General features: G+C 50.8%; 8 protein-coding genes across 8 annotated transcripts; 4 read left to right on the forward strand and 4 right to left on the reverse strand.

Moving 5' to 3' along the window:
* Positions 1–10: 10 nt before the first annotated feature.
* Positions 11–3057, reverse strand: APUU_60462A (secretory pathway Sec39 family protein; the record flags this gene model as incomplete). Its single annotated transcript, XM_041693705.1, has 3 exons — positions 11–1190; positions 1244–1397; positions 1452–3057. 3 exons carry the CDS (start codon positions 3055–3057, stop codon positions 11–13), a joined length of 2940 nt encoding a protein of 979 aa, XP_041559608.1.
* Positions 3058–3164: 107 nt separating this feature from the next.
* Positions 3165–3685, forward strand: APUU_60463S (uncharacterized protein; the record flags this gene model as incomplete). Its single annotated transcript, XM_041693706.1, has 3 exons — positions 3165–3192; positions 3319–3455; positions 3572–3685. The coding sequence occupies 3 exons, from the start codon at positions 3165–3167 to the stop codon at positions 3683–3685; spliced, it is 279 nt and encodes a 92-aa protein (XP_041559609.1).
* Positions 3686–5142: 1457 nt separating this feature from the next.
* MOT1 (DNA-binding ATPase) lies at positions 5143–11047 on the forward strand (the record flags this gene model as incomplete). Its single annotated transcript, XM_041693707.1, has 4 exons — positions 5143–5153; positions 5209–5226; positions 5284–10689; positions 10753–11047. The coding sequence occupies 4 exons, from the start codon at positions 5143–5145 to the stop codon at positions 11045–11047; spliced, it is 5730 nt and encodes a 1909-aa protein (XP_041559610.1).
* Positions 11048–11236: 189 nt separating this feature from the next.
* On the reverse strand, positions 11237–12254 carry DHG2 (SDR family NAD(P)-dependent oxidoreductase; the record flags this gene model as incomplete). Its single annotated transcript, XM_041693708.1, has 4 exons — positions 11237–11287; positions 11354–11771; positions 11844–12124; positions 12186–12254. 4 exons carry the CDS (start codon positions 12252–12254, stop codon positions 11237–11239), a joined length of 819 nt encoding a protein of 272 aa, XP_041559611.1.
* A 2245-nt stretch (positions 12255–14499) lies between these two features.
* APUU_60466A (60S ribosomal protein eL27) lies at positions 14500–15243 on the reverse strand (the record flags this gene model as incomplete). The annotated part of the gene is made up of 4 exons (XM_041693709.1): positions 14500–14507; positions 14572–14908; positions 15115–15170; positions 15237–15243. 4 exons carry the CDS (start codon positions 15241–15243, stop codon positions 14500–14502), a joined length of 408 nt encoding a protein of 135 aa, XP_041559612.1.
* An 800-nt stretch (positions 15244–16043) lies between these two features.
* APUU_60467S (uncharacterized protein) lies at positions 16044–22924 on the forward strand (the record flags this gene model as incomplete). The annotated part of the gene is made up of 3 exons (XM_041693710.1): positions 16044–16114; positions 16213–16998; positions 17059–22924. 3 exons carry the CDS (start codon positions 16044–16046, stop codon positions 22922–22924), a joined length of 6723 nt encoding a protein of 2240 aa, XP_041559613.1.
* An 833-nt stretch (positions 22925–23757) lies between these two features.
* Positions 23758–24998, forward strand: APUU_60468S (TLC domain-containing protein; the record flags this gene model as incomplete). The annotated part of the gene is made up of 2 exons (XM_041693711.1): positions 23758–24237; positions 24294–24998. 2 exons carry the CDS (start codon positions 23758–23760, stop codon positions 24996–24998), a joined length of 1185 nt encoding a protein of 394 aa, XP_041559614.1.
* Positions 24999–25477: 479 nt separating this feature from the next.
* Positions 25478–27157, reverse strand: SNF12 (SWIB/MDM2 domain-containing protein; the record flags this gene model as incomplete). Its single annotated transcript, XM_041693712.1, has 3 exons — positions 25478–26002; positions 26071–26969; positions 27061–27157. The coding sequence occupies 3 exons, from the start codon at positions 27155–27157 to the stop codon at positions 25478–25480; spliced, it is 1521 nt and encodes a 506-aa protein (XP_041559615.1).
* Positions 27158–27222: the final 65 nt, after the last annotated feature.

Here is a 27222-nt window from a genome sequence, read left to right on the forward strand (position 1 = left end):
GTACAATTGCCTACTGCGTATTATTCATATTAACTGGCTGCGCACCCAAAACCCAGCCAATCCCACTCGCCAACCCCCCGGTGACCATATTACTCACAACATCTCGTTTCCTCACTCGCCCGGCTTCACCGTCATCGAGACCATTCGCATCATCACCCTCGATATCGCCATCAACGAACGACATAGAAGATGAAGCAGAAGCAGACACAGCAGCCGAGGGACTGAGCGTCCCGCTAAGTGGAAACGAGGAATTAACGTTCTTATGCAATGCCCTTGCGGCGCCGCGCGCGACTTCGAAGAGCCCCATGGGTGCTTCGTCGGAGTCGAGGCGGTTATGGTGTGCGGCCCGCGCTGCGCGACGGGCATGCTGCTGTTTTGTTTCGAAGGCATCTTGCTCTGTGTCTGTTTGGTTGAAACCACCGGGGAGGAAAGACGGAGCTGTGCTGGTGTTGTCGCCTTTTGTGTCCCAAGCGTCTTCTTCTTCTGATTCGCGGGCGCGGAGGAGGGAGAGTTCCTCGTCGGCTCGACGCCAGGTGCCGAGAATTTCTGGGAGGGGTTCCGGGCTTGGAGCTAGGATGAGGGAGAGAGAGAGGAGTTCCATGCGTTGGGATATGTTGGTAATTTGGGCGTGGAGGGTTGGAGGAGTGGCTGATGGGGATGGTGTTGGGCGGTAGCGACCAGCGTTGTAGACGGCACGCCAGGTGATGTCGTCTTTTATGGTGGAGGGAGTTTTGATAGTGGATGCGGGAGAGGTTTGGGGTGTAAGACGGGTAAGGATGTAGGAGTAGGCGGTACCAAAGTCGTTCGAGGAAAGGGCAGACGAGATGGCGAGCGACATGATACGCCGTTCAGCAGTGACGAGGGAATCTTCTCGGGAGAGGACTGGCCGGCGTGAGTAGTGTGAATGTGAGTCGGTATCGTCAACGGGACGTGAGGAAAAGCCGGCTAAGACTAGATTTCGACCGATGCTGAGGAGGTCGTCCAGTTTTGCGTAGCTTCTGGGGTTTTGATCAAGTATCTTTTCAATCAAAGCGAGCGGATCCTGATGGACGCGAATGCTGACGGGCTGGAACGGGACGCCATGCTGGAGCGTTAAGGAGTAAAATGATAGAGCATGTGTTGCAGAAATTAGGGCTTGGGCTTGTCTCAAGGATGTAGAATCTGGAAAGTGTGGTTGGAATGCTTGAAGGCTATAGGCCCATTAGTTACTGAGAGGTTTAATCGGCATATAACAGCAACTTACATTTCGTATGCCCGTTGCATTTTACCCCGTGTTCTATTACCATTGCTGGCGTTGTCGTATGCAGCGAACACAGATTCCTTGACCGCCTCTTCCACTTGTGCCGCGGACAACGCAGACCTAAACCTGGTGTAGATTTCGACAGCTAGATCGTACTCTGTGGTCTGTTAGCTCTACGTTCGGAATAAGTAAGGGGATATCGGGGTTGTACCTCTGACCTCAAGCAAAACCTTTAAGATCTCTGCTTCCAGGACCTCCGGTGGGACCCTATAAAAGAGGCCGTGGCAGCTAGAATCATTGTCGGATGGCTTCCCCGCCTCTGATTTCCAATCCCGCAGCCATAATAGCTTTTTACGAACTGCTCTCCAATCTTGTCCAGATTTCCCTTGTGCAATAGATGCCATCACACTGCGCAGTTCATAGAGCTGCATGTCTTCGTTACTGTGTAGGCAGATATTGGTCGCTGTCCTACATGGAACGGAATGCCCTAGCTCTTCCAGGGTGCGCAGCGACAGTAGAAGGCCACTGAGGAACGAAATCGACGACGGCGAGGGACACGTTAGCGGATTTGTAGGGATAAGGAGAGCATTCTGAAACAACGTTGCTCTCGATGCCGACTGGATTGGGCTAGCATCAAACTCCACGGTGGGAAGATCTGAGCAACTGGATGCTGTGAAAGAGGAACCCTCCAGGCCCAAGAGGCTCCCAACCCGTTCCAAAACACGGATGGATCCTTCCAGAGAAGCTTCAGAATTTTGGTAGATAACAGCGAGTCCTGTTTGTGCATATCGATAACGCAGCTGCTCCAGCTGATCGCTTGGTAATCTCTCATATTCGCCAACATAGCCCCCAAAGTCTACGTCTTCAGGTCCGTCCCAATTAACAAATGCGTTGGATACCGCTTCCACGTCCACCAAACTGCGTGACAGCAGCCACTCGTTCACGTATTCCCATGCGGATGTTTCAAGATCATGGACATTTGTCTGTGAGAGAGGGATCGAATTTCGACGCGCCAGTTGCCTGGATCGTTGTCTCCTGGGCCGGTTGCTACCATACATCCAAGGCCCAACCAGACCACGCAGGTTCTGGATAAGGTCTGTGTCATTCTTCCGTGTTCCCGCCATCGAAAGAAGGATATTTGTCGCCGTCTGATCGTCTAATGATTCCAGTGTTTCCACGGAGCATGATATGTCTTGGTGGGGGTAGTATTCGTAATTCAGTCGGAGAAGCGGCAGTAGACAAGAGACGAGCCATGTTTGTATGGCTGGCGATTGTTGGTAGAATGGAAGGAGAAGATCGAGGACGAGCGGTTGAAGAGACGTTTCCGAATCAATCCGGTGGGCTCGGTGAATTAGAAAAAGGGTCAGTAAGTCAGCTGAATCTTGACTATCCCCGTCCCCAGGATACTTCAGTGGTAACAAGCGAATCTTCCGTACACGTTTCCTCGCAGCCTCTTCGGAGAGTTCTTGGACCGGTGATGGGTCGACATCGTGACTATCTGAGCGACAGACTGATTCGCTCACTAGGGTCTGAATCACTGATACATAGGTTCTGGGCTCCGTGCTTTCAGGTAGGAATGTTAGAACGATGCGCAACAGCCGTTCAATCGTCAAAATAGTCGGAAATCGAGATCGTAATTGCGGGAGAGAGGAGGGGTTTCCCGTGGCGCAGAGATGTGCAGCTAGGAGAATGGCATGCGCCCCGGACAGCCGCGTGGAGTCAGCCATGGCATTGCAGTTGAGAGCTTCGGCGATGAAGGTGAGGTATTCGTGGCAGCCAGCGTGTTGGTGATGGTAACGGGGGTGCACGTGCCACATGGGCGGCTGCCGGGCCCGGAAAGTGACTAAATGCGCAGAACCTCATCGCATCCGCGCATCCGCTCCCTCACTACGATTCCCCGCTCTCTCCCCCCTCCAAACACACAATGGCGTCCGGTTTCGGTCTCAATGGCGGTACGTTGAATCATTTTTCAGTCCCGCGGGCGATTAGACCTGCCCAATTGGCTGTGGTGGTTGGATTTTGCGGCTGTTAAGCTACGAGAAATGGAGCTCCCGGCTAACACTCATCTCCCTACGCAGGTCCCTCCCGCTGCTACAACTTCTGGCAAGAAGTCCTCGGTTGCTACGTTGTCAATGCTGGAGAGGGTGAAAGTGGCAAAAGAAAGTGCCTGCCAGCGCTAGATGATTACCATGAGTGCCTGCACCACAAGAAAGAGGTACGCGTCCATCAGCCCTCCACCTAAACGAGAAGGCGATGCCCCTCAAGCCGAGTGTTTCGAGACACCCACTACAGTTAGTTTATTCACAAGTTCCATGCCTAACAAGATGATAGGCTCTCCGGACGATGAAAATGCAGGCCGCCTACCGGAAGGCAGAAGCCGCACACCCCCGTGAGGCTGAAGCACAGGCAGAACAGGTTCGGAGTTTGGGGTTGTTAAATCGGTGAGAAAATATGCAGAAATAAGTGAAGGAAGGACGCACACGTTTGAGCTTGGGCGAGGCTCTCAGCAAGCAAAACGGCAAACTTCCGGCAGAGTGGCCGAACGAATGAACAAACCGTGAGCGAGGCCAAAGGAATGCTGAAACCACCGGACCCATGGAGAACGATACATTGAGCGCGTTTATTTGTCTTTTTTATTTTTCAAAGGTTATGTATGGCCTTACCTGCTACTGTATAGAAACCGGAACCCTCTTATTTTAAAGATACTCCCGAAAACCCTTCTATCGGCAGCTACAAGACGCCTTGGATTGGGTTCCTGAGAATTGTGCAAGTAGTCTTGATACAGGAAATAAAATGCTTTGATAGCTAGTTTACTAGGAGTCAGTTCTGATAGAGGCTGATGTTAGAGTTCTCAGCTATGTAAGTTCGCAGGTCGACTCATGAACGTCACTGTAGACAAATGTGGACGGCTGTTCCTGTCAATGCGGTTTGGGGAGCACGGGCTGGGTGAAGCTAGAAATGAAGCTAAGAGTACAAGGGAGCAGTTACCCATGTCCCTCGAACCTGTGTCCAAACTCCAAAGAGATGTTAGTTACTTCGCAATTCGTCTTACTTAATCTTGAGGCCATCTGGCCCTTGGCGGGGATTCATCATTTCACGTGATCACAAGAAAACCTTTCTCATAGGTGGGGCGGACCATTCCTGGAATAGTCTAGCGTAACAGGCCCAAGCATGGGTAGGCGCGCCCAGCCAAAGATGTCCCCAATGATATAAACAGGCTGCGTGACCTCGACCGACCGCAGACCAAAACCATCCTGACGCCGCTGAAGCCGTGCTGCTGTTTACTTGGACCTCACCTGCCGCCCGTCTTACTCAGCAACACAACCCATTTCTTTGAGCTTGACTCACCACCTAAATCGATATTCAGTATCAGGTGGATTTATTATTTTCTTTTTTTCCCAGGTACACTATTTATTTGTTTCTTCCTTTACGTTGTCTGCGTTTTTTCTTCGTTTGCCCTCCGTATACCTCCGGGTAATTTATTTTACACATCCTTTCAGTGTAATTTTTGGTATACTCCAGATCGATGTGCTGGTGCTCGGCCCTTCGTGCCTCACAACACTTCCAACTCCCCTTCTCTCTGGATCACTGAGAACTTCCCGGTGACTATCTACAACTATCTACAACACCTTCTTTCCATCTCCACTGCCCTCGATGGCTGCGACGTGCAGGTAATTGTTGTTACTGGACTTCTTCTACGTTCCCGTTGCCTCATCCCTGCGCCTCCGGTACTGCTTGTATTTTACCAATACTGAGCGGTACAACCTCTTTATCTCTTGAGGCGCGTCGCGGGAACTCCAGTCTTCTCTTTGATCCTCATTGAGCCTCTACGTTTATTTAATACCCCTCCTCCTACAGCTACCTACTTTCATTAATTTATCATCTTTGATATCACGACCGCCATGACATCCAGGTGAGTACTCCATCCGGCACTTTAATAACAGAACAAGACTAACCAGCTACTCTAGACTAGATCGCCTTGTCACGTGAGTTCAACTTTACCACTAACCTTGTGATGATCGCTAACTAGATCGGAAACCCAGGTTACTCGAGACAGGCAGCTCTCCTCTCATTCGTAACACAGCCGCTCAGCAGCTGGCAGATGTGCAAAAACAACATCCAGATGAGCTATTCAATCTTCTTGGGCGTATTCTTCCCTATCTCAAATCAAAATCATGGGATACACGAACCGCTGCCGCCAAGGCAATGGGCCTCATTGTCACTAATGCAAACACTTTCGACCCTAATCAGGACGATGGTGAGGAGATCAAGAAGGATGAAGAAGACAGCGAAAGCATTGTAAAAGTCAAGTCTGAAGAAGAACAAACTCTCGTTCTTGATGAGCTACTCCACCTTGAAACTTTGGATCTGGTCTCCATTTTGAAGCACGGGCGGCGGCTGCTGGGCAGCGGTGGGAAAGACCAGGAATATTTACTAGCTTCTATGGACCCTGCCGCTCGACTGCAACACCACAAGAAGACATTGACAGGACGATTGGGTCTTGCGGGAGAATACGTCGAGGAGGACTTTCTCGACGAGGACTTGCTACAAAAGCCCACTCAAGCTTCGAAGGAGAATGCCCCAAGTTTTCTTTTATCGAAGGAAAGCAACCACCTCAGCTCCGGCGCTCCTGCGTTACCCTCTCCTAGTGAACCCGCGAATGGCGAGGAGTCTGGGCTAAGCAGAAGGCAGCTGAATCAGCTAAAACGGAAAAGCAAACAACACGCGAAATTGGGTGCGAACAAAGTGCGGGTGGTCGACCTATCCGCCCGACGCCCATCGGAAAATGTCACTACTCCTTCAGTCACCACTCCTGCAATCAGCACTCCTCACCCAGTAAAAGCGGAGAACGGCGAAGGCCAGAATGGCGACAGCAAACCAGACTATTTCTCCCTTGATAGACCAACAGGCGATGATGATGATTCTAAAGTTGTGACTGAGTTTAAGGGAGCAGTGCTTCCTGAAAAGTCCATAATTCAGCCTGAACTCGTGGAGGATACTGATGATGTCGCGTGGCCGTACGAACGTATGTGTGAGTTTCTCATGGTGGACATGTTCGATCCAAACTGGGAGGTTCGACACGGTGCGGCAATGGCTCTCCGAGAAGTCTTTCGCATCCAGGGTGCCGGAGCGGGACGCGTGCATGGGAAAACTAGATCAGAAAACAACGCACTGAACCGAAGGTGGCTGGATGATCTCGCCTGCCGTCTGCTGTGTGTTTTGATGCTGGATCGCTTCGGTGATTACATTTCCGACAATGTTGTTGCTCCTATCCGGGAAACAGTGGGCCAGACGTTGGGTGCCCTCTTGTATCATCTGCCGCCACGGTCTGTTGTTGCCGTATACAGATGCCTCTACCGGCTTATCATGCAAACCGATTTGGCCCTGGACCGTCCAATTTGGGAGGTCTGTCATGGGGGAATGATCGGCCTAAGATATTTGGTGGCAGTTCGAAAGGATCTTATGGTCAAGGACTCCGAGCTGATGGATGGCGTTTTGGAAGCCGTCATGCAGGGACTGCGCAATTACGATGATGACGTCCGTGCTGTAAGTGCTGCCACTCTTGTGCCAATAGCGGAAGAACTTGTCAACTCCAAGCAATCCACCCTGGGACCACTCATGAGTATAGTGTGGGACTGCCTTTCAAACCTCCAAGATGACCTGAGCGCCAGTACAGGCTCGGTTATGGACCTCTTGGCGAAACTCTGCACTTTCCAGCCCGTCCTCAACGCCATGAAAGAAAACGCAGCAGTGGATTCGGAATCGTCATTCGGAAACCTTGTTCCTCGTCTGTATCCATTCCTACGCCATACAATTACGAGTGTGCGGTCTGCCGTTCTCCGAGCTCTTACAACCTTCTTACAGTTGGAGGGCGAGGGCTCCAATGACTGGGTAGATGGAAAAGGACTACGCCTCATTTTTCAGAACCTATTAGTGGAGCGGAACGAGGGTGTCCTAGAACTCTCTCTCGAAGTTTGGTCAGAGGTGCTCAAGTCTCTGGATTCCCGAGGAGTATTCAAATCGGATCCTGACTTTTCCACCCATATCCAACCATTGATCACGTTGAGCATGGCACCCTTTGGTGTCCCCCTCTACCCCATTCCAATGAATTCATCGCTTTTCATCAAACCATCCGGTGTACCCTTCTCGGTGGCTCCTTCGGCTCCCACAAAGCATTCACCCCCAGCCACCATTCCAGGCGCAGCAGATGCACCCAAGAAACGAGGTCGCAAAGCCGAGAAGAAAGAACCCCCTCCTTCCAATTCGACGCACGATGTGGATGCACACATGCTTAAGGGTGACATTGATATGGTTGGCGCCGATACAATGTTGCGTTCAAAGATTTATGCCGCTAGAGCTCTTGGAGAGTTGCTCTCGTTTTGGGACAAAAATGGGCTTGAGAGCTTCTGGGACACCATCGTGGGAGGCCTCAGCCATCCTGCATCTTCATCCCAACTTTCATCAGCCATGATAGTAGAGGAGTATGCCAAGCTTTCTGGATCCGATAGCAAGTATGGTTCCGCCCTCTGCAAGCAAATTCAGCCCATCGTTGAAGGTGAGCGCCCTCTTTGGTATAGCGATATTTCGTGCTACCTAAGTGTCGCGCGCGCTCAATGTCATTCGTTACTCAACGCTTTCCGGGAGAATGCCCATGTTCCTCCTTCAAAACTGCCGGTCCTTGCCGTTGTTGTACAGGGAGACCCAGACGCTGGCCCAAATGCATTCTCCTTAGCCGATGCTGAGAAGGTGATCGGGCCAGATTTTGACAGGCTGAAGAAGGGGCTGGCGCCTGCGCAACGCATTACTGCTCTTAAGGTTCTCAATGAGACCAGGGCTACAGCAGAAACGGCAGTTGGCCAGGCGAAGGATGTCAGAGAGATCAGAGACATGCGAATTAAAGCTGCCGCAGCGGGAGCGTTGGTCAGTTTCCATGAAATCCCCAAGAAACCTGGTCACCTCATCAAGGGAATGATGGATAGCATCAAAAAGGAAGAGAGTGCTGAGCTTCAAGAACGCTCTGCGACCGCTGTTGCAGCTTTGGTAGAACACTACACCGCTGCAGCCAAGAGAGGCCCAGTTGACAAGGTTATCGGTAATTTGGTCAAATACTGTTGTGTCGATACGTCCGAGACGCCTGAATTTCACCACAACGCAAATTTGGAGGAATCTATTTTGTCACTTCGGAAAGAGGAGGACCGACGGGAACATCTGGATGCCGCCAAGTTCGAAAGGGAGGCTAAAGAAGCAAGAATAATGCGCCGCGGTGCTAAAGACGCCCTTGAAAAACTGGCCACCAAATTCGGTGCGGAACTTACAGAAAAGGTTCCGAACCTTGCACTCTTGGTCGAGCGACCTCTTAAGGAAGCGCTCTCCGGTGACCTTCCCGCAGATATTGTCGACGAAGGCAACGACCTGGGCCAGGAGGTTGTAGACGGATTGTCCACGTTGAGAGCGCTGCTTCCCAAGTTCGACCCAGGTTTGTATCCGTGGGTTGTCAATCTTATGCCGTTTGTTGTCAAGGCTCTTCAATGCCGACTGTCTGTCATCCGGTACGCGGCTGCCAAGTGCTTTGCCACTATATGCAGCGTTGTCACCGTGGATGGTATGACGATGCTTGTGGAGAAAGTGCTTCCAACAATTAACAATACTTTGGATGTCCATCATCGCCAGGGAGCGGTCGAGTGTATTTATCATCTCATCCATGTCATGGAAGACGATATTCTACCCTACGTTATATTCCTTGTTGTGCCCGTTCTTGGAAGGATGAGTGACTCGGACGACGACGTGAGACTTCTTTCCACAACTTCGTTTGCAACCTTGGTCAAGCTCGTGCCATTGGAAGCTGGGATTCCAGATCCTCCTGGCTTGTCGCAAGAACTTCTCCAAGGACGTGATCGAGAAAGAAAATTCATGTCTCAAATGCTCGATTCGCGAAAGGTTGAAGAGTTTCAACTTCCAGTTGCGATCAAAGCGGAGCTACGTCCTTACCAGCAGGATGGTGTCAATTGGCTTGCCTTCCTCAATCGCTACAACCTCCATGGCATTCTTTGCGATGACATGGGTCTTGGAAAGACGCTCCAGACTATTTGCATTGTTGCGAGTGATCATCATATGCGGGCTGAAGAGTTTGCTAAAACTCAAGCGCTAGAGGTTCGCAAGGTCCCGTCGCTGATTGTATGCCCTCCATCGCTTTCTGGTCACTGGCAACAGGAGGTGAAGCAATATGCGCCATTCCTAAGTTGCGTTGCCTACGTTGGCCCACCCGCGGAGCGGTCTAAGTTGCAGGGTTCCCTTGCCGACGCAGATATCGTTGTGACATCTTACGATATCTGCCGCAATGACAACGAGGTCCTCAGAGCGATTAGCTGGAATTACTGTGTTTTAGACGAAGGCCATCTCATCAAGAACCCCAAGGCCAAGGTCACGATCACAGTCAAACGCATCCATAGCAACCACCGTTTGATTTTGTCCGGAACGCCGATCCAGAACAATGTGTTGGAGTTGTGGTCCTTGTTTGACTTCCTGATGCCGGGCTTCCTTGGTACCGAGAAGGTATTCTTGGACCGGTTTGCCAAACCAATTGCCACCAGCCGCTTTAGCAAATCATCAAAGGAGCAGGAGGCGGGTGCTTTGGCAATCGAGGCGCTACATAAACAGGTGCTTCCGTTCCTCCTTCGCCGTCTGAAGGAAGAGGTGTTGAATGATCTGCCACCGAAGATTATCCAGAACTACTATTGCGACCCGAGTGAGCTGCAGAAGAAGCTTTTTGAGGACTTTACAAAGAAAGAGCAGAAAGCTCTGCAGGACAAGATGGGCAGCTCAGAAAAGTCTGACAAGGAGCATATCTTCCAAGCCCTACAGTACATGCGCCGTCTCTGCAACTCGCCTGCTCTTGTTGTCAAGGATGGTCACAAGCAGTATAACGAGGTGCAGCAATATTTGCAGAAGAAGAACTCCTATATTCGTGATGTGTCGCACGCGCCTAAACTCAATGCTCTTCGCGATCTACTCTTGGACTGCGGAATTGGTGTCGACCCACCGAGCGAAGGCGATTTGGCGACGGGCGCTAGCTACGTAAGCCCGCATCGAGCTCTGGTCTTCTGTCAGATGAAGGAAATGTTGGATATAGTCCAAAGCGAAGTTCTCCGGAAACTCCTTCCGTCGGTACAGTTCCTCCGTCTCGATGGTGGTGTTGAAGCCACCAAACGCCAGGATATTGTGAATCGGTTCAACACCGACCCTAGTTATGATGTTCTGCTATTGACTACCAGCGTTGGTGGGCTTGGCCTAAACCTTACAGGTGCAGACACGGTTATCTTCGTGGAGCACGACTGGAACCCGCAGAAGGATATTCAAGCTATGGACCGAGCACACCGTATCGGACAGAAGAAGGTGGTCAATGTCTACCGGTTGATCACGCGAGGAACTCTAGAGGAGAAGATCTTAAAGTAAGGCCGCCACCCCCCACTTTTCTCTGTTTTTACATGCCGCATACTAACTAAACCTCCCAGTCTGCAACGATTCAAGATCGACGTGGCATCCACAGTAGTCAATCAGCAGAACGCGGGTTTGAATACGATGGACACAGACCAGCTATTGGACCTATTTAATCTTGGCGAAACGGCAGATAATGCGGAGAAACCGACGGAGACCGGCGGTAAAGAAGTCGACATGGTTGACATCGACGGCGAGCTGAAGGAGAAGGGTAAGAAGGGCTGGCTCGACGACCTAGGCGAGCTTTGGGACGACCGGCAGTACCAGGAAGAGTACAACCTGGATTCGTTCTTGTCTACTATGAATGGGTAGTCTTGATTGTGACTGAGGTTGAAGCAAGGCGTTGGCGAGGTTGATTCCCGGATCCGGAGTTGGCGGTTTGATATTTTTGACAAGAGGCCAGGTGAACAACGCTTGGTTACTCGATGTATTTTATGTACACTTAACACGGGCTTCAAGGTTTATTGAGCATTAGCATACACAAGAATCAGATGATGCAAATCACTGAAGATTCACAAACAATCCCCCATCAACTAAAATCTGCGCTCCAGTCTACACAATAATTAGCACTCCTATCTTAAACTAGACAGCGAAATGGAATTGGAAAGGGAAACTCACCACATAACCACTCAACCCCTCACAAGCCAAAAACACTGCCGGCCCTGCCAGATCCGGCGGCTGGCCCAATCTCCCCAACGGAATTCTTCCCTCCATGTACTCCCTCTTCACTGGATCACTCATATCCTCGTCATTCAGCTGCGTCCGGATGGTCCCAGGCAGCAGCGCATTACACCGGATGCCGTACTTCCCCAGCGCAACGGCCGTTGACTGCATGAGAGAGAGCACGCCGGCCTTCGTGGGCGTGTAGTGCGTTTGTTGCCCGCCCCCGACTAATGCGGAGATTGACGAGATGCCGATTATAGAGCCGCCGGGGGGTGATTGTGAGTAGGCCATTTGGCGTGCGGCGGCTTGCACGGCATAGAAAGCGCCTGTGAGGTTGGTTGTTATGGTGTGGTTGAGGAGGGTTGGTGTGACGCTTTCCCAACAAGTTAGTTTGTAGCCATTACTAGGGAGAAAATATAGAAGGGGTATATGTATATATCCATACTCAAGAAACTCCTCAAACCGACAAACACCAGCATTGCTAACAAAGACATCGAGTCTCCCGAATGCCTGCACTGTCTTCTGGATAAACTCGGTGCCAGTTTCGGGTTTGGAGATGTCGCCGGATACGATGATGAATCGGTCTCCTGAGGTTTCTTGCTTGGTGGATGTGAGGAGGTTTGCGACGTCTTTCTTTAGTGCCGCCACAAGGGGCTCATCGCCTGTGCCGCCGAGGTGGTTTACGGCGACGTATGCGCCGTGCCGGAGGTATTCCAGTGCAATTGCCTATACGTTGATAGTTATCAGTATTTCTGGTCGTTTTTGCGGGGTTGAGGGGGTGGAGTACGCGGCCGATTCCTGAGAGACCGCCGGTGATGGCGGCCACTTTGCCGGTCAGCAGCTGGGGGAGGGACATGATGGGTATATTAGGTATCTGGTAACAGCCTGATGGGAGTATGAGAGGAAATAAAGTGGTCACGGAGGTGAGAAACTGAGAGACAGAGCAGAGCGTGAGGTGGGGATGCTCGGGATTTCGTGGTGATGTTCCCCCGAGAGGAGGGGCGAGCTTCCAGGCACACCGTAGTAATTGGTGGAAAGTTATAATATTCTGAGTAGACAATGAGAGGCATCTCGAATTTCCAAGTGATAACAAGATCAAGAGCGCGGGGAGGTGAGGGGGAGGTGAGTTGGTGTTCTCGCATGCATTGTTAAACCACGACAGAAAAGCCCCTCTCCCGTATTACCTTTTCATTATTGCAATATATAGAGCTAGCAGCCTGATATGGAGTTAAAAGAGTATCCGCCTACGTAAGGCGAATAGCCTGAAATGGGTAAAGTTGGTTATATCTCAGGAACTGGGGAGATCCTTGAGTTATAGGACTTTATGAACTTTATCTTTGAATATTCACGAAGTGACTCTGCGTCTTTTTCTTAGTAGCCTGGTGCAATTTATTTCCATAAAGATCAAGATTCTCAGTATTTTCCTGGGGCCCGATGGCGTTTTCGACCTTTGAACGATATCGATCATGTCGGCCCCTTGTCCAGGGCATTTAGACCGTCAGGGTTCTCACGTAACGTTCTGAACCCGGAGCATCCTATGGAACTGTCAATGTTATAGTGACGATAAAAAAAATGAAGTTTCTTGTTACATCACTAAAGCACTCGGAGGTTCTTTATATCTGATATTGAGATCCCTGGCATTGTAACGGGGCTTCTGGCGAAGGAATTCTCGCAGTTTAGATTAAGAGGTGGGCGCCTTATTGATAGATAGTCGATTCCCTGAATACAAGGCTGGATTCCATGAGTCTGTTAATCTGTCAGCAAGAAATCCTGTAACTATATCTACATTCAGGTGTTTCTCTCTGGACGTCTCGTACCAATCATCCATATCCATAACTTGATATAGGTAGGAAACCCAAGAACACTGGAGGAAGCTCGTTAGTTAACGAGAGATGGACAGACATCTTACATGCAAAGATATTCCCGCCGTGAATTCCTCGGTGTGTACGAACCTTCATACAACGCAAAATTCCAGAGCATAGGTGTACAATTAGTGAAAGTTGCAAAAGCCAAGTGCACGCCGTGCTATAACTAACCGACAAAGTAGACTAAGGGTCTGGCGGCCTTCGACATATGGGATAGGTATCCCTCCTGATAACCATCCCTGTGCCAAACTCATACACGGCTGCGACGGTGCCATTCCCATGTTCTTTACCACAATCCCCAGCACGTACGAGAGTATCCCGAGATATTATTGTAAGGAACAATGGAACCCCATAACACATTACCACTTATTTCTCCGGTACGGGCATTTGGTAATCTAATCACGATGTCAGCCACCATGTCACCCATCTTCGGCTGTCATGACAGTCCCAATCCTTGTCGTGGTATGCGAAAACAACTGTGGATCCCCTCGAGTACTCCATCCGCCGATGATTACATTCCATCATGACTGCGATTTCTTAGTAAGGGAGTTGTAAAACTTACATAAACTTCTAAAGTATCTCGCGCGGAGCGTTTGTTGGTCGTGAGACGGTGAGTAAGTCGTCTATTATGTAAAGCTGTCTATGGGGTTATCTCATGAATGGATAGGGGTATGCGTTTGAGCCTGATGTTGAGGGAAAACCCTGAGCGTGAGCGTCCTTAGGTGTTGAAGCTGAGGATTCGGATGAGTGGGGAAGAAGGGCTACATGTGGTTTAAGGCTGGGCATTCACAGGAACCGCTGCAGATACTGGTTGGGGGTGGACTTCCCGTGTCCAGAGTGGCAACTTGAGATGTTTTGGGGCCGAATGAGAGCTATGGGACATGGCGCAGAGGGTTGAAACTGACGACATACGTTCTATCAGTTTAGCCAGGTGTTCGCGGCTGTATATGAGTATTGGTTGGCGGCGGAGAATTGATAGTTGGCGCAGATTAGAAGAAGAAATTGTTCATATTTTCCATTTCATTTCGAGACGGACGCCGGATCTTGGTGGCATCCTGCACATAAATGCTCAAGTCGTTGACTTGTACATCGATACATTCCCAATTCTTCCTCCAGCTATGGTATAATTCCTGTGGATTCCATGCTCATGAACCGAACGTACTCGATGTTTTCTTTTCCCATTGCCTCATCTAGAACCTTGCGCGCTCAAACGACATAACGCCCCAGATTACCCGTTTAGAAACCTGTTAAACCGTCAGCATAATCCCAACATTTGACTATCTCGTATCGGCATGGAACAAAACGTACGCAGAGGAGTGAAGAACCACCGGTTCTTGCCGCTGGTGTATCGGTCCTCGAGAGCCTTCTTGATGGTCTTCTTGGCGTCCTCGCGCTGGGAAACTTCCTTGAAGGTGTCGGCGGAAACGGTACCCTTGAGACCCTCAAGCTCGAGAGTGTAACGGGTGGGCATCAAGTGGTTGTAGTTGACGACCTTGATGAAGGGCTTGATACGGCTGCGCTTCTCGACAGTCTTCTTACCCATGCGGCGGGTGACCTTGAGGGGGTAGCGCTCGATACCGGCGACGATGGCGTAAGAGAAGGGGTGAGCCTTGGAGCCAGAGTCCTGAGGCTGGACAATGACAACCTGTTGATCGCAAAAAGCGGCCTTCGTCAGCACATCCTGAACGTCATAAAATTCCCAAATCCCTCATTTCTCTAAAATGTCCCGCATTCGCTTCAAAATCCTTCGCCCAACTCGCTTCCAATTCCTCCTAGACTCTGGATTTTGCCCTCCTCCAGCGCAATGCAATCTCTCCTGTAACAAAGGGGATGCGAAGGGTCGTATCGTACCTTCTTACCGGCGTAACGGCCACGGGTGATGATGGCCACACGGCCCACTTTCATGACTGTCGCAACATTCCTATCAGCTGAGATCGAAAACGAGGGTTCAGTCGGGGGGGTGATCAACTAACACTTCATTGTGAAAGCGGCAAGGTCGATGGGGTGGTTGTCGATATGCTTCGGATCGAGGGAATGAGGTTCTCCGCGCTCGACGTTCTTTTTTTCGCTTGGGAAGTGCACGGGAGAGGGTTCAGGGCACAAGTGATTTGTGTGCTACGATTTAATTGGCCTCCTTACCGACTTGCGGGCGCTAGTCTGGAACGGGATAGTTTCCCCAAACGGGCTAGTGGCCTGCCTGGCGGACACTCGGAAAAACCTGGTCGGCTCGAACCCGATCGCCCGTTTGTTTACCCGGCAACCGCAACTGAGCGGTTGCTATGGAGGAGCTTCTATGTGGACGCTGCAGATTGGGCCGGCCAGGCTGTGACGATGTGATTGATGCCCCATGAGCTACCAACATCTTGCGGTCTGCAACTCCACTGACTCTGTTGTCAACACCTACTTAACGCACGAGGAGCTCATCTCTAGACCTCAAACCGTTTTCCTCCCCGGTCCTTGGTCGTACCGTCTGTGGCATTGTGCTTTGCCCTCCTCCCTCTCATCCTCATTGTTCCTTGCAGCAAGCGCTCTTGTTTTCTCCCTGCTTTACTTTGCGATTGTTTTTTCTGTTTTTGTTTCTCCCCAGTCATATATACCCTTTGATTTTCGTCTGGGGTGCCTTGTTATTGTGTTTTTGTTTTGACGATTTGATATGCCCTTACGACCCTGTGCTTGACAAGCATTCTTCATTCCTCTCGACATTCCAAGTACCGCGGCTCGCCCAATCCTCGCTGTCACGACCTTTTTGATATTCGCGCAAATCACATCCAGGTTCCACTATGTCTTCGCATAACCGTGAGGGTTCCCGCGATCGGGAGCTGGTCCTCAGCAGACACCAGACTGTGCCCATGTACGTCTCTATACATGCCCCACTGGATTTGTCTCTCCATCTCTGTTCATATTCATGCCTCCGATGAAGAAGCTAACTTTCAAATCTTTGAAACAAAGGTGGGACAGTTCTGATCCAGAGCGGGCACCACCACCACTACCATTGAACCCTGGCTCGACGAGTCCGGTAACCAAAGCAAATGTCTCCCCAGGTATCCAGGCGGTAGCAGCAAACTTCACAGAAAAGATGCGCGAGAACTCCCCCAGCCCATACACTACCAACCCTATGACGCCTAAGTCACCAGAGAAGTCCCTCATTAAGGGCCAATTCCACAAGCGGATGCAGTCGCTGCAGAACACCGATACGCGCTCAGAATTCTTGAACTACCTGGAGAACCGGTCACCAGAGCGCCCACTGCGCGCATCATTTTCTGATCAAAGCCCAAAACAGTTTGAGAAGAGCGCACTCAAGGCTGAGAGTCCGCAAGATCAAGAGAACTCAGAAGAACCTTCGAGTCTACTCATCTCTAACCGCTACCTTTCTAGGCCGCTCTTTGGCGAAAGTACACCTCCTTCTGCTACAATGCTTGCTCTACAGAACATGCAATTACCTCCTGAAAACGAGGCGCAGGTAAACACCAAAGATGTCGATCCGCCTTCAGAGCCCAAACCTGCGCAGTCCAGTAGCTTCGAATTTTTGTCGAACCAAATCCTCAGCCTCACAGATATCGCCAGCAATCTCCAGCGCGAGATGTCGCAGCTGAGTCGACGGAGCAAAGACAATGCTACGGATTTAGTCAGCCTCAAAGCTGCAACTAACGCCCGCGACGAGGACATTCGGAAAAGCCTTCGTGATTTGTCCTCGAACCTGGCTTCCAAGTTCCTGGACGGTGACACTGCCACAAGGTTGGATCTCAGTGCTCTCCTGGGCTCTGAAAATGGTATTAACCAAGCTGAATCGGATAGTTCTCCAAACTCGAAGAAGAGTCACTCTGTCCCGAAAATGCAAAGCCCTAATCCTTTCGTTGCGGCTATGGAACGTGAATTTACCGCTTCTCCTGGCCCTATGACAGACGGATCTGCTAGTATCGCCCTGTTAGAGAAGGTTCTGCGAGAGATGGCAACAAAGGAAGGACAGGAAAAACTCTTAGAGCTCGTGGACGAACTCAAAGCTCGCCCAACCTCCGATGATTCCAGCAAGAGCGTCGACAACACGGTGACGAAAATGCTGGAGGAAATCCTCAATATCGTAAAACAGGACTCCGGAACCAAGGCTCTCGTGCGCTCGCGAAACGCAGGTCCTGACCTAGATATGAATGCCACCTCTGCACGGTCTGTCGACTCGGAGCAGGGCTTTGCACGCGACATGGGCGTTATGCACGGAAACCACCCACGTGTCGTCAACCGTTCTACATCTGAAGGGCAGAGCTCCACTACGAACGAAATGATGGATATAATGAAACGTGTCAGAAGCAGTGTCATTGAAGGGGGTGGAATGACAAATGAGGTGAAGGCTCTAGTGCGAGAACTCCGTGGAGAAGTTCTGGGAATGGGTAGAAACCTAGCCAGCAAGTTGGAGGACGCTGAGCGTACTCGAGCTATTGAGGACACACCCAGAGGGCCCGGGCCCGACGAAATCGCCCATATCATCGACGGCAGCCTACAGGACCTTCGCTCTCATTTGAGCGCCATTATGAACGACAACAAGCAACATTCCTCTGCGCTTAACGAATTACGAGCTGCTATGGACGGCGCCGAAATATACTCGGTCGTCCAGAAGGCTTTGGACCATTCTAGCATGGCTCAGCTCCGTGATGAGCCGGAAGGTGCTCGGATGCAAAAGGAGGACATCCTCGAAGCAGTCCGAGAGGCCTGGGAGACGTATAAACCGGAAATTGAGCTGCAGAACTTCGGTCTTGAGCGAGATGAGATCCTTGAGTGTCTCTCGGAGGGTCTCAAAGCCTACCAACCACAGCATGAGCAAGCTGTTACGTACGACCAGGTCCTGGCGGCGGTTCAGGCTGGAATACAACAATTCGAGCAGCCTCCGGCAATTACAAAAGACGAAATCGTCCACACTATTCAAGAGTGTCTCCAGCATTCTCAGCCTCGTTCTTTGGATGATGAACAGCTGGCTGTCATTCGAGACGAAGTACTACACGCAGTCACTGAATCCATGACATCTCAGAGTGCCCTTACAAGAGATTCTTTCGACTCGGGTCTCGGGCGTGATGAGATTCTGAGCGCCGTGTCTGATGGGATTGGAGCACATATGCTCTCAGGAAAGGGTCACGACCACCCATCAATTACAAAGGAAGATGTCACCCACATTATCAACGAGGCTTTCTCCTCCCAGCAGCCTGTCCTTTCTCGAGAAGTCGAACCAACCATTTCCCGCGATGAAATTCTCAACGCCATTACAGAAGGCCTCGACAGTCAAAACTCAATTCCCAGGGAAATTGAACTGAACAAAGAGGATCTGATGGAAGCTATCACTTCAGGTCTCAACGAGGTAACTGCGAACGCCAATCACGGTCTAAGCGAAGAAATCATGGAGCGACTTCAAGAGCGACTTGACGAGTTCAAGGCGGAAGTGAAACAGCGATCCCCCGTACCAGATGCAGACACAGAACAGGCCCTGAATTCTATCAATGAAAGCATTACCGTTTTGCGCCAGGACGTTGAAGGGTATGCCACGACTGCGTCAGAGGCATCTGGGAAGTACGAGATCCTGGATACGGTCAAGGAAGGCTTCCGCCTACTCCAGGCAGATTTGGAGAAGACGATAACGGAAAACGCTATTGTGAACAGATCTGTGGGCAACCCGGACACGCCTGAGCTCCTCGACGCCATGGAAAAGGAGTTCGAACACCTCCGCCAGACTTTGAGCTCTTTGCTTCGAAGCAATCCTTCGGGGGATAAGGAAGAAATCCTCGATGCTATTCGAGATATCTCTGAAAGCCATAAACCCGAGAAAGACGATAGTATCTCGAATATGATACAGCGCGAGTTCGAAAGCCTGCGTGAGTCTTTGACGATGAGTATCGTTCCTGCAGAGCAGAAGAGTGAAAAGGATGACATTATCGCCGCTGTTCAAGCTACTATGGAATCATTCCATGCGGAAAAGAGTCAGACCACCAGGGATATTCCCGATATGCCTGATAAGGACGACATTATCGCTGCTATCCATGCCACTCTAGAAACTTCTCGTGAGGAGAGAGCTGAAGTCAAGGACACGATTGACAAGGACGAGATTATCACAGCCGTCCAAGCGACTCTCGAGGCTTTCCACGAGGAGAAGAGCCAAGTCAAGGATAGTACCGACAAAGACGAAATACTCAACGCTATCCGTGAGATCTCAGAGAGTCGCAAGGCGAGCAACGATGAAGATATCTCCAAGATAGTCCAGCAGGAGTTTGCAACCCTACGTGATACACTGATGAGTAGCGTTGTTCCGGCGGAGCAAAAGAGCGATAAGGATGATATTATAGCTGCTGTTCAAGCTGCCTTGGAATCTTTCCACGAGGAGAAGGATCAGACCAGGGACATCGGTAGTGAGAGCGCTCCCAACACAGACCTCAAGGACGCATTCCACGATGGCGTTGGTATTCTTAAAGAAGACCTTGCAAAACTTCTCGAGCGACCAGCCGAGCTCAACCACTCAGAGCTCCTTGACACGCTAAGGGATGGCCTAGGCGGCCTTAAAGCTGAAGTCGAAGCGCTCCGCCAGTCCCAGACAGCGTCGGAGGGGAACACTGGCTCGCGAGAATTGACGCTTGCCGATGAACCCGGCAAGGAAAGTGACATTGAGTCACTCAGAACTCTTATTTCCCAGATTCAAGTCAAGGTCGACGCTATCGAAGCCGCTCCACGATCTCCGGATTTACCCGAGGACATGCTAAAGAGGGAGCATATGGACGAGGTTTTGGTAGGACTGCACGAACTTCAGAGCTCTGTGGCTGGCATTGTCGCTCGTGAGAATCCTGCGGCTGAAACATCCGCTAAGAAGGAGGACACCGACGCCATCGAGACACTCCTTCGAAATACGAAATCTCAGCTCGACGAGATGGTGTTCCCCGCGCCTGATGAGATAGCGCGTGCTGAACAACTAGGAAACCTCGAAGAGATTGTCAAGGAAACCAAGGATGTCGTCACCGAAGTTTATGGCCGCCTTGAATCCGAATGTCCGACAAAGGCTGACATCGGTACCCTGGAAACACTCTTGAAGGACATGTGGCTTGCTCTCGATGAATCTAAGAGCAAAGAAGGCGAAAAAGAAGGAGAGGGGGAGGAAGACGCCCAGAGGAGCATCGAGACTGAGGCTGAGAAATTGGTCAAATCAGACTTGCAGACAGTCGAGGCTATGATCTTTGAAGTCAAAACTCAAGTCGAAGAGCTCAAGCTGCCAGATGTCGAAGCCCTCCCCACGAAGAGCGAAATTCAGGAGATCGCTACTCTTATGAACGAGTTCAAAGAGAAGTTGGAGGCCGACCAGGAGCTAACTGGGCAAGGATTCGAAGCACGAAAGATCGAACACGCTGGTTTAGCTGAGAGGATCGAAGAGGCTAAGACTGTTGTCGAGGGCCTCGGGGAGGAGCTCAAAAGCAAACTCGACGGCAGCCACGAAGGACTTTCAGAGCTCAAACAACTCCTGGAGGGCCTCGCCACCTCTGCGGAAAGCTTCACCACTGTTGAGAATGTCAATGAGCTCACTGAGCTCATCAACCGCGAGTTTGAGCGTGCACGCGGTGAACAGGATGCCACCAAACTCGAAAAAGAGGAGCGAGATGCTGCTGTCCTTGTTAAGCATGATGAGACAAAGGCCGCTATTATCGTTGAGCTCGGTAATAAAATTGACGAGAAGCTCAGTGAGATCATCGCCAAGTATGATGAAGCCCAATATTCGGTGGATAGCAAGTTCACAGAAGCCGCCGAGCGTGGCAATGAGCACCTTGAAGCCGTGACAAATACGAAATCTCTGGCAGAAGATATCAAACTTGTCATCGGCTCCATGGGCGACAGCGTCAATGAGGCATGTGAGCGGATGAGCGCCGATGCGAAGACATTCTTCGAGAAAGTCGATGTCTCGTACAACAAGATGGAGGAGATGCACAACGAGGTCAAAACACAGCAAGAGCAGGCGCGGTCTGACGCTGAACGGGCGGCTGCTGCTACTGAGCGTGTTGAGACCAAGCTACACGAGTTCCATCCTCAGGTTCTGGAATCTATTCAGCAAATCCTTTCTATTGTCGGTCAACATTACGACCACGCCAAAGAAACTGCACAAGACCTCAAGATGGATCTATCCGTCCTCCCCACAACCATTCCTCAAATGCTGCCCGCTTTACCGCCCCCCGAGTCGGAAAAATACGATGACAGAGAACTGCACGAGAAATTGAACAACATTATGGAGCACTCGAAGGGCAGCCAGGTTCAAGATACGCTCAATGTTCTGATTGAGCGTGTTACCTCTGATCAAGTGCACGATAAACTGGATCAGCTCCTAAATAAAACATCCAGCACCAACGGTGAAATTTATGCGAAGATGAATGAACTACTTGGCCATGCGGCGAAAGGTCCAATTCACGATAAACTCGACACGCTCATTGGCCATGCGACAAATACCGACCAATCCGTCCACCAGATGATGAAGCTTGACGAGATGCACAAGGATATTATGGACACATCACGCAAAATGAACGAGATGCTAACCGCACAATCAGCTCTTGTGGCGGAGGACACTGAACGCAGGCGCAAGGAGGCTGAAGAGGCCGCCGTTGCTCTAGAGCGCAGAACGGCACAGCGAGAACAGATTGAGGCAGAAATCCTCAATCTCAAGGATGAAAAGGAATCTATGCTAGCCATGATTCAAAGACTCAAAACCGAGAAAGACGGACTTGCTGCCCATAATGCTAAGCTCAACAAGGAAGTGTCCGGTCTGGAAACTGCTCTCGAGCTGCGTCACGAAGAGATGCAAGTCATGGAAGAGCGTGCCGACAGCTTGGAGAAACGAATCCTGGAGGGTGTGCTTGATCATGCTCGTACTGTTCTTCTTAACCGACCCAGCAGCACGCACAGTTTATCTATGAAGAAGGTACGCGGTGGCACACGAGCCCGTAATTCCAGTGTTTCAAGCACTACAAGCACCGCCAAGGGTGCTCCCAGCGTTCTCGGCAGCAGCATTGGACTGGCAATGAAAAAGCGAGCTCAGGCGGCGTCACAGACAACATCTAGCGCTGCACCAGCCGCGAATAAGGAAAGGAGAATACTCAGTCTCAGTCACGTTACGGGGAACCGTGGGTTAGCGGACAGGCAGTCAGGCACACCCAGCGGTCTTACGAATCTCAAGCGGAGCCAGTCGGTCAAATCCAACTTCTCTTACCGCAAGTCTTCATGGGGTGGTAGGAGCTCAGTGGCCAACAAAGAGAATGACTTCCCTGAAGTCTTCCCTGAAGAAGAAGAGAATCGAAGCGAAGATGGGAGTGATACCGGGACGGAAAGGAGGACGAGCTACACGGGAAGCTACGCCGACAGCATGTCATACGGCCCAGGAAGTGTTGTCTCAACGAATCGGCAGGTCAGCACAACCAGCACTACCACCGGGACGGTCACTACCAGTCCGCAGTCCGCTATAGATGAGGATGATGAAGGTGAAGAGGACCGAACGACGGAGAGAGATGAAAATGACGCCCCGGAGGAAGATGTCAAGGCAGATGAGCCTGAGGACAATCCGCAATATGAGGAACTAGATGCAGAGGCATCTAAAATGGTGCTTTATGCGCCTCCTAGTGACAGCGGACTTGGCTCAGAGATCACGAGCACAGCGGGCTGACCAGTTCTTTGGTAACCCCGTGCAGCTTAAATCTGACTTTTACTTTGCGCACCTGGCGTTGGGTTAATTTTTACTAGCTTTGGTTCTCCAGCCTGGGTTGCAAGTTTGTTGGGATGCAATTGGTTTTCTTTTCTTTGTACTCTCTTTTGTCACATTATTTATTTTATGATTGGTTTGCCGGTTGCCACCACCCCGGGCTGTTTGAGCAGGATTGGTTTATGATGCACATGTTGTTATTCGATTAGTGATTAGATGTAAATAAATGATATCCTATTAGCATTATCTTCGCTGTTGATTACGCCAGTTACCAAGTAGTGAATGGAATTGCCGAGGCCGAGTCTACGTAGCTTCCCCAACGAATGTTGCAGCCTGGTAAATCAGGCATCAGGCGGCACGCGATCACCGTCTTGTTGAATCATTATGATCGAGATGCTCCGCCTGAGTCCGTCACAAGGACGGCGTTCTCCTCGGCCTCACACTCCCAATCACTCCCTGGTGGGTGAGATACTCTGAATACCTGACATTGGGCAGGTGGCTCTCTTCCTCTCCAGGTAATTATTCCGAAATATATTCATTGCCCGTTCAGCCCTGCGAGGTCCTCAGCTTATCCCCCTTGTCGTTTCGCAGGCATCACCGTTTTCCAGCAATATGGCTGGCCTCTAGACTCGCCCAAGCCCCGCCCAGTTTGCTTCTCCTAGCGCCTTGTCCGAGTCTCCGAGTCAGCCTTATATTGGAGCTGTTGTCCCGCAACATCCCCTCCTTCGAGCAACTGTTTCCATCCTATCTATATCTGCGTGGTGTTTCCTAACCACCAAGTCGGTGGTCACTCCAGGATGCTAGACCCAGTCCCACCTCCCCCTGCGTGGTTGCGGGAGGCTGTCGAGCCGTGGGCTTTGCGTTTCAGCCTGCCTGTTCTAGCAGATCACTGTCATGAAGTCATCACTGTCTTCATTGTTTACCTCTTTATCCATTACGTCCTCTCGCCATGGCTTTCTGCGAAGCTATTCCCACGTCACTACCCCAATCTCAATAAGCGTACGCAGCTTAACTGGAATGTCCACGTTGTGTCGCTAGTCCAAAGCACTTTCATATGTGCTGTCGCCCTATGGGTGCTATTCACAGATGAAGAGAGAATGTCTATGTCTTCTGGGGAGCGAGTCATCGGATATAGTGGGGCATGTGCTTTGATTAGCTCCCTTGCAGTGGGATACTTCATCTATGACCTGATTGTCAGCGCCATCTATGTCAAATTGTTCGGTATTGGCATGCTCTTCCATGCGATTTCTGCGCTCTGGGTGTTCAGCTTTGGATTCGTAAGTACTCAAACATGCGTGAGTATGCGAATCACAGCCACTAAACAATTTCACAGAGACCTTTTGTTAACTTCTATGCTCCCACATTTATCCTTTATGAACTCTCTAGCCCCTTCCTCAATATACACTGGTTCCTGGACAAGCTCAACATGACCGGTTCATCCCTACAATGGTACAACGGCATGGCACTTCTCGTTGTGTTCTTCTTCTGTCGTCTCTTCTGGGGAACCTGGCAGTCTGCAATCATCTATATGGATATGTTCGATGCTGTCAGACAAACCTGGGCCGCCGGTCCTTCCTCTCCGCTCAACCCTGTCAACATCTCCGCACAGATTTTCCAAGCCCGCGGCGATGGGTCACTCTGCATCAACGAGGCTTGCGTTAGGGCCAACGCGGAAATAATCAAGTACTCCAACTATACTGCCGGTGGAGTTCCCACCTGGCTGGTCGCTACCTATATCACCTCCAACTTGATCCTCAACGGCCTCAATTACTACTGGTTCTCAAAGATGATTGAGACCGTCATGAAACGCTTCCGCCCCTCTCCTGCACCCAAGGACGCTTCAGTCAAGGATCAAAAGAACCCCACGGAGCACAACAAGGAGAACAGCTCGATGGAGGACCTCGCGCAACAGGCGGTTCTTGATGCCGCGTCCAAGTTGGAACAGGAAGAAGGAAGCTTATTTCTAGGTGATGTCAACCAATCAGCTGCCTCGGGAATTGATGCTGGTCTTTCGGATCTACGAAACAGGAAGACTTAAGCTCACTTAACTCGACCCCGAAAGTGGGGTGAAGCAACGTTAGATAGGCGGAGAGTAGAGGAAGTAGCAGAGACGTAGGTGTGGTATGACCCTGCATTTGATCCGCCGAGTTAGCAAGTCGAGCGCGCAGAGTTATTTGATATTGATTCATAATGGCTCTGTGCATAGGAGCTACCGCCCCTCTATAGGCAATATACTCAACGCATTGCCAAACAGGAGTATGGGGTACTTATTAATATAAATTTATCAATTGTTCCAGGATCCTCGAGTTTAGGATAGTAACTAGACAGCATGAACTGATAAAGCAAATATTCTTAAATTAATGAGTACAGTCAAGGACCCTTCACAGCTTTAGAAAAAGATGATCTCCAGCAAAACACCACATAAGCGCCTACAGAAGGTCCCAACCATCTTACATACCTAACACACAGCCAAGAAAAAGGAAAGAAAACAGAAATTCAGACTCTACCGACAAGTGTTCACCGACCCATAACAGCCTCCGGTTTAGCAAGCATGTATCGCACCGCCTCATGAGCAACAACCGTGTCCCAAACGCTGTCTGAACCACCACGCCGGAACTCCGGTCCACTGGCGTCCTCGCCACCGCCGCGAGTAGCTTCGCCGAGAATCGTCTCGAGGTCTCTGCGCTGAGAGTTGATCCAGCGACGTACGAATGCGGCAGGGTCTTTGCTAAGCGCAGTGAAGAATGAATGTTTCGCGCGTGAATGTGTGAGGGCTTGGACGATGAGGGCGACCTGGTCATCCAGCTGAGTGATTTGGCGCATACCAGCAGTGTACTGAGGGTTTTGAGTTAGAGCTAGCATTTTGGAGCGAAGGGGGTCTTCGACTGCGACTTGAATATCGTAGACAGTTGGTGTGGGGTCTTTGTGGAATTCTTCATCCACGCGGATTGTGTAAGGTAGCTTGATGGGGTCAAGGGGACTAGTGTGAGGGCCAATGCTTTCCGGAATTTGAGGGAAGAACATCTGGTCTCTACCGAAAATCTATACGGCGGTGTTAGAATCGCCCAGGATGATTAAGGAAAATATAAGAATATGGAGCGCAAACTTACGGCTCGTAGACGGTCATCACAGCGTACTAGCCGCTTCTCCTCGTCTTCCTGTAGCCCCATGGCGCGGATATAGTCCCAGATACCCAAAACAATTCCACTTCTGGTCTCTTCCTCGACATCAAGCACCTCAGCCAGCTCCTTGCTCAACTTATACCGCTCGGGAGTTTCATCCCTGACAAGGCTGACAGTAACATTCAAATTTTCCTGCGTTGCGCGGGAGAACTGAATGCTATCAAAGTCTGCGTTGGGCGGTAGGTTGGCGGTGTTCTGTGGTAATTGGGGCTTTGCCCAAGTTATAGTCTTCGTCTCATCAGAGCTTGTTGAGGGGGGCTTGTCGAAATCGATGGTGATCGTTTTGAAGAATTGTGAAAAGCGTTGCTTCGACCGCTTAGAAGCTGACTTTTTGCCATCGGCACCGTCCTCCTCCATTGCATCCCCGTTCTCTTGTGCATTGTCTTCGCCCTCGCTGTCTGAGGCCGCAAGATCACTGTCATCATCCAACAGCCGACCCTCTATCTGCACCTTGTAGCGGCCAGAACCAGGGGTGGTTCCTGGAATAGCGCCATTTTGGCCCGTCTGCCAGGGCTGGCCTTCCACCGTATTCGAGACCCAGATTCGCATCGTCCGGTATTTCTTTACTGTTTTACTAATCGAGTCTTGAATGTCCAACCTCTTGCGCACAATAGCCGCATCTAGACGCTTTTCCAGGTCGCGTAGACTTTTATACTGCTGTACACCTTCTCCGACGATAACATCTTTGACACCATCGGGAATATTCTTGTCTGTAGGCTTGCGACCGCGACGAAGAGCGGCATCATTCTGGTGCTGTAGGTTACGCTGAGGCGCCATGTACTGAGGGGGCATGGCGTGCTGGGGCATTGGAACGGGCATCGCACCACCTAGAATACAAGAACAAAAAATCAGACACGATTGAACATAGACTTTATACGCGCTAGAACCTTTCAGTGACACAAGGGACATTGAACGAACCTGGAGCTTGAGGTCCGCGACGAGGCGTGGCAGGAGAACGCTGGGCGCCCTGGGGGAAGCCACGACCGTAGCCGGGCGGCATCGGGGGGGCGTTCATAATTGGCAATCGGCAAGGACGATAAAAAGCGGGATCGTTAGATTTAGCGACGCGGAAGTCTGGAC

This window comes from Aspergillus puulaauensis, chromosome 6 (assembly GCF_016861865.1).
Source record: "Aspergillus puulaauensis MK2 DNA, chromosome 6, nearly complete sequence".
Classification (NCBI taxonomy): Eukaryota; Fungi; Ascomycota; class Eurotiomycetes; order Eurotiales; family Aspergillaceae; genus Aspergillus; species Aspergillus puulaauensis.